Source organism: Pongo pygmaeus, chromosome 15, assembly GCF_028885625.2.
Source record: "Pongo pygmaeus isolate AG05252 chromosome 15, NHGRI_mPonPyg2-v2.0_pri, whole genome shotgun sequence".
NCBI lineage: Eukaryota > Metazoa > Chordata > Mammalia > Primates > Hominidae > Pongo > Pongo pygmaeus.
Genome location: NC_072388.2, coordinates 36,061,497 through 36,073,551, shown reverse-complemented (window position 1 = coordinate 36,073,551; position 12,055 = coordinate 36,061,497). Strand labels below are relative to the sequence as shown.

General features: G+C 34.6%; 1 protein-coding gene across 3 annotated transcripts in view; it reads right to left on the bottom strand.

Moving 5' to 3' along the window:
* The window catches only part of TTC6 (tetratricopeptide repeat domain 6), a 242,888-nt gene that overhangs the window by 109,830 nt on the left and 121,003 nt on the right, over positions 1-12,055 (bottom strand). For all 3 annotated transcript variants that reach the window (XM_063651570.1, XM_054449042.2, XM_054449043.2), the window contains one exon: positions 1,052-1,156. In XM_063651570.1, the coding sequence (XP_063507640.1) occupies positions 1,052-1,156 (105 nt within the window). The remainder of the gene's footprint in view (positions 1-1,051; positions 1,157-12,055) is intronic.

Sequence of the window (12,055 nt, the reverse complement as noted above, 5' to 3'; positions counted from 1 at the left end):
ATGCCACTAAAAATTTATGTACAATGATGCTCATCACTGAAATATTGTAAAAGAAAAAAAAAGGAAAAAGCAGAAAAGAGGAGGAGGAAGAAGGAGAAGAATTTTTACAAACCAAAGAAAATGAACCAAAAAGTGGGCAGCAACTCTCTGTGGGAGAAGAATAATAGGTTATTTTGTTTTATTTCTCCTCATTTTTCTAATTTTTAGAATGATCAGTACAACATAAAATGAGAGTAATCATTCTTCTTTAAGGGAAGGAAAAAGATTACCACATTTGGGTATTATTAAATGTTTTTAACATTAAGTTAATTTAAAATGTGATTTTAAAAACAAATGAAAATACCATGAAGATCTCTAAACAACTCAAGTAGCTTTATATCTTGAACTCTCAATCAAATAAAACATTCTTTCAAAAAGAAAACAGAATATTCTTCTTAACTAGCTAAAGTCACATGGATAAGTATAACATTTTTAAATATACATACATAATATATAAAATTATGGCCGGGCGTGGTAGCTCATCCCTGTAATCCCAGCACTTTGGAAGACCAAGCTGGGTGGATCACCTGAGGTCAGGAGTTCGAGACCAGCCTCACCAACATGGAGAAACCCCGCCTCCACTAAAAATACAAAATTAGCCAGGTGTGGTGGCACATGCCTGTAATCCTAGCTACTCAGGAGGCTGAGGCAGGAGAATTGCTTGAACCCGGGGGGCGGAGGTTGTGGTGAGCCAAGATCGCACCATTGCCCTCCAGCCTGGGCAACAAGAACAAAACTCCATCTCAAAAAAAAGTATATATACATATATATATATATGAACATATAAAATTATAAATTTATATGTAGGTATATATTTGTATACATACATATAATTATTATTTACATATATAAATAACTTCTGTAGTGACATCCAATTAATCCTAATTATGGCAATAACTGTCTGGTAATTTACATAAATGTCCAGTAAAATTTAATGTCATAGCCAATTATACAATTTAATTATTAAATAATAACAACAACAATAATAGAGAAAACCCATTCAGAATGTTACCTCATATTTTGGATATAGAGTTTCCTTCATGACAGATTCTGGAACAGAGAATTTAGGTGCAGCTGCATTCCAAAACAACTTCGTGAATTCTGGATAAGCACACATCTTTGAAAATAACATAAAAGGTTATTAGAAATGGTAAGAAATGGCCCTGAAAGTAAAAATTCAATCTCCAGTCAAAATTATTTTTAGTTGCTGAGAATTTTTGGTTCCACAGCTTCTGAAAATATGGGAAATAATTTTTTTACAGCCATCAGGTTAGCAAAAATGTAAAAGTCTGCATTACCAACTGATGCTAAGGACTTGGGGAAATTTGTAGAACACACTGGAGGCCAATTGGCCACATCTAGTAGAGTAGAAAGTGTACGTGCCACATCTTCCTGGAATTTAACTTCCAGCTATATAGTCTAGGCAAATTCTTTCACACATGCATGGGGAGATGAGTATGGGATATTCACAGAGCATATGAAATAAAAAATTAAACCCAATCTAAATGTCCATTAATAGAGTAACATAAATAAAATGTGGTATACTCATAAACACTATAAAACACACTAAAACACAAAAATTATGATCTAGAGATGGATCTTAGAAGCATGGTATTGAGAAGAAAGTAAGCAAGTTTTAGAAAGAGTCATATAAAACTATGACATTTGAAAACACAAAAAATGTATTATTTATTGGTTAGGCTCACGAATACATCTAGTAAAGTACAAACTCATGGACTGGAAAAACTACTAAAATTGTACCAGTAACTGCTGGGTAGGGAGGAAGAGAAATGGAATTAAGAAGTACTAAAGGCCTTAATTTAATAATTTTTAAATTTTTATTTTAAAAAATATGAAACAAGTATGACAAAATGTTAACATTTCCAAAATCTTACTAACATATTCTCACGTGTTTGCTAGTTTGGTTTCTGTATTTCTTTTCCAAATAAAAATTAATCAGGCCTAGGGGATTTTTTTTAGGGATGTGAAACTATTCTGTAGGATCCGGAATTGTGGCTACATGACATTGCACATTTTTAAAAATCTGTTGAACTTTGAAGCACAAGGGGTGAATTTTAATGTAATGCAAATTTATGCCTACAGCCATACCACCCTAAATATGCGTGATCTCTCCTTTAATATGAATTTTTTAAAATCATTTAGGAGGTCAGGAGGAATCCCAGGATGGAATGCAGAATGTAATAAAACAGTCTAACTGTATTACAAACATATGAAACAATCTCACCCAAGGGGGTGGGGGGAAAAGTTGTTGACCTCAGTTACTTTGGAAATGTGTACATAAAACTAAAGGCAAAAGGAACTGTGCACATAGCGTTATACATTAGGTAATAAAGTTGTATCCCACGTGATTATGAATTAACAATTCTGATACTTCTATGCACGTGTACTGGAACTGAAAAATTTAACAAATTGAGGGAGAATTATGGAAGCCTGGTTTGTCACTGCTGGAGTAGAAGTGGAGTAGAAAAAATGGAAGGAAACTAGAATGACCCATGAGGTAATGGATTAGAGTTGGATGCATCAGTAAGAACTCATATTTAGCTTACTATAGATACAGATGTTTACATATAGAAATATGTATAGATACATGTATTTATTTATACAAGTTTGTGTACACACATATATTTCCTTGCTTTGACAGCTGACAAGACCTAGAAGCAAGAATGCCCAGTAGAAACAAGCACACCTACTGCCTGGATCTTAGTTTTTAATTATATTCCCCAATAAAGAGACCCAGGGCTCCTTGTTGAAATGGCTGAGTCTAGGACTGGGGCAGGAAACATACAAGATGAACCTAGAATATCTAATACTGCCAAAAATTAAGAAAGTGTTCTAAAAAAAATCCCACAATGATAGGGTGTCAAAAGAGACATATAAGCCATCTGAAGGAGTTCCCAATAGCCAAAGATCAAATAATTTTATCAAAACTAATGATAATAATGTAGTACTGGATTACAACTCAAAGTATAATGTAAATATTCACAAATTATACTGATATAAATAAATGACTGAGTAAATAAATGAATGAAAAGAATAGACACACTTCCTATATAGAAGAGTTCTAATAAATTGTTATAGACACTCTATCCTCAAAGATGTGGAGCATAACCCCCCACTTCTTAGGTGTGGCTGTGTATGGTGACTTTCTTCTGAATAATATGGGAAGGGGAAAAAAAGACAGACTTTAAATGAAGAAACCTGGTAAACACTACCTAGCCAGGTGATCGAGGTTAACATCAACATTAATAAATCATGTCGATAGTACATACCCCTGACACCTGAAGAAAATGGCACTTTTTAACTCAGTGGTCTTCCTCCAAAAATCACATAATCGAATCAAATCAGAGAAACATCATGGCTGGGTGTGGTGGCTCACACCTGTCCCAGAACTTTGGGAGGCCAAGGCTGGAGGACGATTTGAGACCAGGAGTTCAAGACCAGCTTGAGCAACATAGTAAGACCCTACAAAAAAATTTAAAAATTAGCCAGGTGTAGTGGCATGTGACTGTAGTCCTAGCTACTCAGGAGGCTGAAGTGGGAGGATCACTTGAGCCCTGGAGGTCAAGGCTGCAGTCAGCCATGATCACACCACTGCACTCCAGCCTGGGCAACAGAGCAAGACCCTGTCTCAAAGGAAAGGAAGGGAGGGGAGGGGAGGGGAGGGAATCGAGCAAATCCCAAATGGGAGACATTCTACAAAATACCTGACCAGAACTCCTCAAAATTGTCAAAGCCATCAAAAACAAGGAAAGTCTGAGAAACTATCACAGCCAAGAGGAGCCTAAGGCAGACTTGACAACTAAATGTAAATATGGTATCCTGGATGAGATCCTGACATACAAAGAGGACATTAGATAAAAACTAAGGAAATCTGAATGAAATGTGGATCTTAGTTAACAATAATGTATCAACATTGGTTCATTAATTTTAACAAATGCACCATACTACTATAATATGTCATATAAATTTCCCAGGGCAGCCATAACAAATTACCACTGGATGGCTTAAAACAACAAACATTTATTCTCTCACAGTTCAGGATTCAAGGTGAAGGGAAGGCCATGCTCCCTCTGAAGACTTTAGGGAGGAATTCCTCCTTGCTCTTCCCAGCTTCAGCGGTTGCTGGCAATCCTTGGCATTCTTTTGCCTGCAGCAGCATCACTCCAATTTCTGTCTCCACCAGCACATGGCCTTCTTCTCTGAGTGTCTCTGTGTGTGTTCACATGGCATTCTCCTTTTAGAAGGATACCAGTCATATCAGATTCAAGGCCCACCCTTGTATCCAGATGATGGATGATCTCATCTCAAGATCCTTAACTACATCTGCAAAGATCCTATTTCTAAATAAGGTCACACTCACAGGTACCATGGGTTAGGACTTGGACATATCTTTTGAAGACAACTATTCAACCCGCTATTACTATGTTAATAATAGGAGAAACACAGTGCAGTATATATGGAAAACTGCCATACTGTCTTTGTAGGTTTTCTGTAAGTCTAAAACTATTTTTTAAAAATAAAACTATTATAAATAAAATAATAAGCCGGGCACAGTGGCTCACGCCTGTAATCCCAGCACTTTGGGAGGCCCAGGCAAGATGGATCACTTAATGTCAGGAGTTTGAGACCAGCCTGGCCAATATCATGAAACCCCATCTCTACTAAAAGTACAAAAATTAGCTGGGCATGTTGGCACATGCCTGTAGTCCCAGCTACTTGGGAAGTTGAGGCAGGAGAATTGCTTGAACTTGGGAGGCGGAGGTTGCAGTGAGCTGAGATCACACCATTGCACTCAAGCCTGGGCACTGCAGTAAGGCTCCATCTCAAAAAACAAAAAATAAAACAAAATAATAATAAAACAGTAAAAAGAAAAAAATTTTTAATAGTTACATGCAAAAAATAATAATCAGGTATTCATGACAAGATCTTGAAGAAAATGTGGTAAGATTTTAAAATAGCTTTATGAAGCCACAATATTATTGATAATTATGTTTTGCCACAATATTATTGATAATTATGTTTTCTTTAATATTTTTATTTACTTTTAATAATATTTAATTGGACTATGCCATTTCCCCCAAAATGATCTGTCTTTCACTAGGAAAACGAGCTCAATTTTAAAGCATCAACTGCAAAAAAACATAACTCTAGCTTTAAAAATGAACACTTAACAATGATATCTAGAGTGTGGATGATACACAGACTTTCCAGAGCAATACATGAAAACCCAAACCCAGTAAATAAAGATTCACTATCATAAATTGTCACTGCATCTGGAGTGCTTTTATTTCTAGTCAGAGATATAATCCTCAACTCTTCCATATACTTGATCACATGTTTCCTGTCTCCCAGAAGAGTACAGTATTTTGAGAAAGGCAGATTTTGCAGTTGCCAGGTAATTTTTCCTGCATAAGACTTCAAAATTAAGTTTTTGGTCTCACTTGTCCTGTTATGCTGGGCATAGTGCATCACTTTATGCTGTACAGACCTACAGCCAGGAAGTCCTTACTAAAATATGAATAAACTCTTCCAAAATCAGCTGGCAAATCTTCTAAGGATCACCTACAAATTAAGAGGATTTCAGGTATTCAAATGTTATGTCACATATAGCACAGTAATTTTTCCCATGGAGTACACTTCCAGCAGCTTAAGCAACCAGAATAAAACTACTGCCCTAGAAGTAAGATACAAGTCCCTAAGTGGGAACGGTAGGAAAGCTATCACTAAACAACAGTAATTTGCTCTCAAGGGAAAGTACAGATGCACCTTCAGGAGAGAATTTATTAAATTAAACTAGTAAATAAGACTAACCATGGTAAATTGGTTCCCCCAGCAATGCTCAGAACTTTCTAAGAAGAGTCCTAGGAAAATATTAGAAGCAACAGGGTTAGTGGCTGCCAGAACTCTAAAGGACAATGGCTGTTGCATAGCAAACTGAATGACTAACTCTGAAGCATCCTGGGTTAACTTGTTTAACAGTTCCTGCATACCTCCTAAGGCCATGTGCATATTACAAGCTGATGCAATAACTCTTGTTCATACTGATGACCCAAGGTCAGAGTATCCTATTCACTAAGGGAAAGAGACAGGCAAATTAGTTTCAGGGTCAAGTTAAGTTTCATTTAAATGAAACCTAAGACAGAATATCAGTTTTCAAAATGTAGTCTGAGACCCTGGGGAAGATTATTTGCATTTTTCACTATGTTAATATTTGCACTGATGGGGAAAAATATATATACACACACATATATATGTGTGTGTATATATGTGTGTATATATATATGTGTGTGTGTGTATATATATACACACACACACACATACACATATATATGGTGAAACTCACAGTGCCAAAGCATGAATCAAGACAGCAGCACCTTAAAAATGCCCACCAGAAAGGAGGAAAAATTTTAGTTTTATTAAATGTCCACACATCTTAATATTTAATGTGATTAAATGAGAAATACAAACAAAATATATCTGTGGCCATGGTGAAGTATGATGGTGGTTTGGAGGAAATGCATGTGTGCTGTTGTTTGAGTTGTGAACTGAACTAGCCTCCATTTTCATTTAAGAAAACAAACATCAAACCATGTTTATTGAGAGTTGGATATATGGCAAGATTTTTCTTGAAAAGGAATGAAGCAAACTTGTCACTTCAAATAAAACACCCGAGTGTATTTGTGACAATGAAAAAAATTGAGCTTTTGAACAAAAATTAGAATTTTGGAAAACATGTGTCCCTTACCATGAGTTTGCAAGGTTCCCAATGCTAAAGAACTTTTCTGACAATTTTAAAAATAAGCTACTTTGATATTGTGTATTATACTGAAATGTGTCAACATTTGAAGAGTTAAATAACTGAACAGTATTTTCCAAAAAACCAAGGTGTGATGTTATTTGAATTAATCCATGAGTAAAAGATCCATTCAAAGTACACGATAAAACAATAGATTTTAACATAATAAAGTATGAAAGTCATTAATACAGTTTCAGATTTCAATTGCAACAAGCTTTTTTATTGTACAAATCATCATGTAACAATTATCTTTTTAACTGAGGCTACATTTTTTTTCTTATTTTTCTTTTTTTTTTTCTGTTCCACTGACCACAATTTCTTTATTAGGCTTTTTATTTTGAGATAATTGTAGATTCACAGGCAGTTTTAAGAAATAATACAAAGATATCCCATCTTCCCTTTATCCAGTTTAGCCCAAAGACAACATCATGCAAAACCATAGTACCATATCATAAATAACATGTTGACATGAAACAGTCAAGCTACAAAACATTTCCATCATCACAGGGGATCCATCTTGTCCTTTAAAGTCATACTCATCCTAACCCCCATCCTGAAAACCTGGAAACCACTATTCTGTTCTTTATTTGTATAATTTTGTCATTTCGAGGAAGTTATATAATGAAATTACACAATACGTAATCTTTTAGAATTGGATTTTTCAGCCCAATTCTCTTAAGATTCATTGTTATCGCATGTATGAATAGTTAATTCCTTTTTATTGGTGATTAGTATTCCATCTATGGATGTACCACAGTTTTCTTAACCCACTGAAGGTTATCCAGAGTGTTTCCTGTTTGAGTTTTTTTTTTTTTTTTTTTTCACTGTGCAACCTGCTTCAGTGTTCATCGCTCACGGGTAAGGAGGCTGAGCAATGGTTCAAGGCCACAGTGTACTCTGGCATGGGTACACTGTGAGAAGCCCACAGAGAGTTTGGCTTCTATTAATAAAGCTGTGATGAATTTTGTGTACAAATTATAATGTAATTATAAATTTTCATTTCTGTAAGGTAAGCGCCCAGGCATGCAATTGCTGGGTCGTATGCATGCCTGGACGGACACTTTATCTTACAGAACTGCATGCATACTTTGGGTTTTTTTCTAATTACCAAACTGCTTTCTAGAGGGCTGTACCATTTTACCTTCCCAAAAACAATATATCAATGATCCTATTTCTCCTCCACTTCCTTATTGGCATTCGGTGTTATCACTATTATTTTATTTTAACCATTCTGTAGTAATATCTTACGGTGGTTTTAATTTGCATTTCCCTAATAGCTAATGATGTTGCACATCTTTTCATATGCTTATTTTCCATCTACATATCCTATTTGGTGAAATGTTTATTAATGGTTTTGCCCACTTTCTAGTTAGATATTTTTATATTGAGTTTTGAAAATTCATTATGTATTCTAGATACTAATTCTTTGCTGGATACATGTTTTGCAAAATATTTTCTCCGAGTCAATGGCTTGTATTTAATCCTCTTAACAGGGTCTTTTGTAGAGAAAAAAAATTAATTCTGACGAAGTCCAATTTATCTATTTTTCCTTTTACAAATAGTGCTTTTGGTGTCAAGTGTAAGAATGCTTTCCCTAGCCCTAAATCCCAAAGATCTCCTATGTTTTTTCTACAAGTTTAATAGTTTGATATTTTACACGTGTCTATGAATTATTATTTTAAGTACATTTTTTATAGGATGCAAGACTTAGGTCAGGGTTCTTTTTTTGGCTAAGGGATGTACAATTGATTGAGCAGCAATTGTTTGAAAAGGCCATTCTACACCATTGAATAATTTCTGCATTTTTATAAAAAAATCAGTTGTGCATATCTGTAGGAGTCCATTTGTGGGTTTTCTACTCTGTCCCATTGATCTATAGGCCTGTCCATCACCAAGACCACACCATCTTAATGACTATGATATAGTAAGTAAGGAAGTCAGCTAAACTGATTTCTCCCATTTTATTCTTCTTATCCAAAATTATTTTAGCTCTACTTTCTTTGCATTTCCATACAAATTTTAGAATACTCTTGTTTACATGTACAAAAAAAAAAAAAGCCTTGCTGGAAATTTGACAGGAATTGCTTAAATCTGTACATCAATTTGAAGAGAAATGACATGTTTACTATCCTGATTCTTCCAATCTATAAATAGGGAATCTCTCTATTTACTTAGATCACTTTCATTTCTTTTATCAGCATTTTGTAGTCCTCAGCATCTAACTCTTATACATGTTTTGTTAGATTTACACTTAATTATTTCAGTTTTTAGCAATTATAAATGATACAGTTTTAATATCAGTATATATTTCAGTACATGTTCATCTATAGATACATAGAAATATAATGAATTATTCATGGTTTTTTTTGTATCCTGTCACTTTACTGGGCTCAGTTATTAGTTCTGTGAGATTTTTCTTGTACAGATTCCTCAGAACTTATTTATTTATTTATTTATTTATTTATTTATTTATTTATTTATTGACATGGGGATCTCACTGTTGTCTAGGCCGGAGTGCATGATCATGGCTCACTGCAGCCTCAACCTCCCAGGCTCAGGTTATCTTCCCACCTCATCCTCCCAGAAAGCCCTAAGGCCATGGGACTACAGGCACACACCACCACGCCCAGCTAATTTTTGTATTTTTGTAGAGATGGGATTTTGTCATGTTGCCCCAGCTGGTCTCAAACTCTTGGGCTCAAGCAAGCTGCCCGCCTTGGCCTCCCAAAGCACTGCGCTTACAGGCATGAGCCACTGCACCCAGCTGATTCCTCAGAATTTTCTTTGTAGACAGTCATGTCATCCGCACATACGGGCAGCTGTATTGCTTCTTTTCTGGTCTGCAAGCTTTTTTTTCCACTTCTTGCCTTAATGCACTGCCTAGAATTTCCAGCACTATGTTGAATAAGAGTGGTGTGGGGAAACAATCAGGCTTTCACCATTAAATACTATGTTAGCTGTAGGTTTTTGCAGCTGCTCTTTATCAAGCTGTAGAAGTTTCTCTCTATTCCTATTTTTCTGAAAATTTTTATCATGAAAATGGGTGATGAAATCTGTCAAATGCTTTCTCTTCATTGATTAATATGATCATGCAATTTTTCTTCTTTATTCTGTTAAAATGATGAATTACAGTAGATTGACTTTCCAATACTGAGACAGCCTCAAATCTCTGGAATAATTCCCTAAAGTCCTGGTGGATAATTCTTTTTATGTATTTTTAATTCTATGACCTAACATTTGTTAAGGATTTTTATAACCAATATTTATAAGGAGTTGTCTTAATCTGTTTTGCACTGCTATAAGAGAATACCTGAGACTGGGTAATTTATAAAGAATAAAAATTTATTCTCTCACGTTCTGGAGGCTGGAAAGAAGTCCAAGATCGAGGCACTAGCATCTGATGTAGGCCTTCTTACTGTGTCCTCACATGGTGGAAGGCAGAAAGGCCAAAAGGGAAAAAGAGAGTTGAACTTGCCCATTTCTAATAGGATTCTTCCCACCCATAAGGGCCTAATCACCTCTTAAAGGTCCCACCTCTCAATACTGTTACAACAACAATTAAATTTCAACATGAGTTTTGGAGGAGACAAACATTTGAACCATAGCAAGGATATTGGTCTACATTTTTCTTTCTTTCTTTCTTTTTTTTGGTTTTTTTGTTTTTGTTTTTTTTTTAACTGTCTTTGTCTAGTTTAGATACTAGGGTATTACTAGCTTCAAAAAATGAATTGAGAAGTCTTCCCTCCTCTTATTTTCTGAAAGAGATTGTATAGAATTGGTGTTAATTGTTCCTTAAATGTGTGGTAGAATTCTCTCTAGTAAAATCACCTGGGCTTACATATTTGGGAGAAGAGGAATGTTCTATAAATCAATAATTCAATTTCCTTAATATTTATAGGGCTATTCAAATAATCTATTTTTCATACTGGGTGAGTTGTAGTAGTTTGTGTTTTTCAAGAATTTCTTCATGTCATCTAAGTAATCAAATGTATGCATGTGTAGAGTTGTTCATAGTATTCCTATATTAATATTTTTATATCTGCAGGGTCTATAGTAACATCTCATTTCATTTATAATATTGGTAATTTATGGCTTTTCTTTTTTTCTTGTCAGTCTTGCCAGAGATTAATTTCAATGATCTTTTCAAATGACTAGCTCTTTCTTTCATTAAGTTTCCTTACTGTTTTTCTGTTTTCAATTTCATTGATTTCTGCTTTTATTCCTTCCTTCTGCTTGTTTTGGGTTCATTTAGCTCTTTTTTTTTTTTTTTTTTTTTTTTTGGTTCTTAGGTGGAAGCTTAAATTATTAATTTGAGACTTTCTCTTTTCTATTGAAAACATTTAGTGCTAGAAATTCTGCTTAGCTATGTCCCACAAATTTTGATATGTTGTATTTTCATTTTCATTCAGTTCAATGTATTTTTTAAATCCTTTGAAACTTCTTCTTTAACCCATAGATTATTTATAGCTGTACTGTTTAGATTCCAAGTGTTTGGAGATTTTTCTTATCTTCCTCTTACTGATTTCTAGTTTTAGTCCATTATGGATTTGCTCTATACTGGTATATGTTTCATGGCATCTGAAAACAATATGCATTCTGTTTTTGTTGGGTACAGTGTTCTATAAATTTCAACTGGAACCTACTGGTTGATGGGGTTGTTGCTGATTTTCTAAGTGTTCTATGAATTTTTGAGAGAGAAACGCTGAACTCTCCAACTATAATTGTGGAATTGTCTATTTCTCCTCTCAGTTCTTAGATTTTGCTTTGCATGTTTTGCAGTTCTATTGTCTGATGCATATATTTTTTAAGACTGGCATGTCTTCTTGATGTGCTGACACTTTTGTCATAATACAATGCCCCTCTGTGTCTCTGAGAACTTTCTTTGCTTGGAAGTCTATCTTATCTGATATTAATATAGCCATTCCCACTTTTCTTTGAATGGTGTTTGTGTATTTTTAACCCTTTTATTTTCAAACTGGCTATATCATTATGTTTTAAATTTGTTTCTTGTAAATATTATATATCTGGGTCATGTGTTTTAATCCATTTTACCACTCTGTCATTTAATTGCTAAATTCAAACCATTTACATTTAAGTTAGGGCTTAAGTCTGTCATTTTAGATTTTGTTTCCTGTCTGCTCTGTCTGGTTTCTTTTGTTTCTCTGTTTTCTTTTTCCTGTCTTCCTGTACATTACTTGA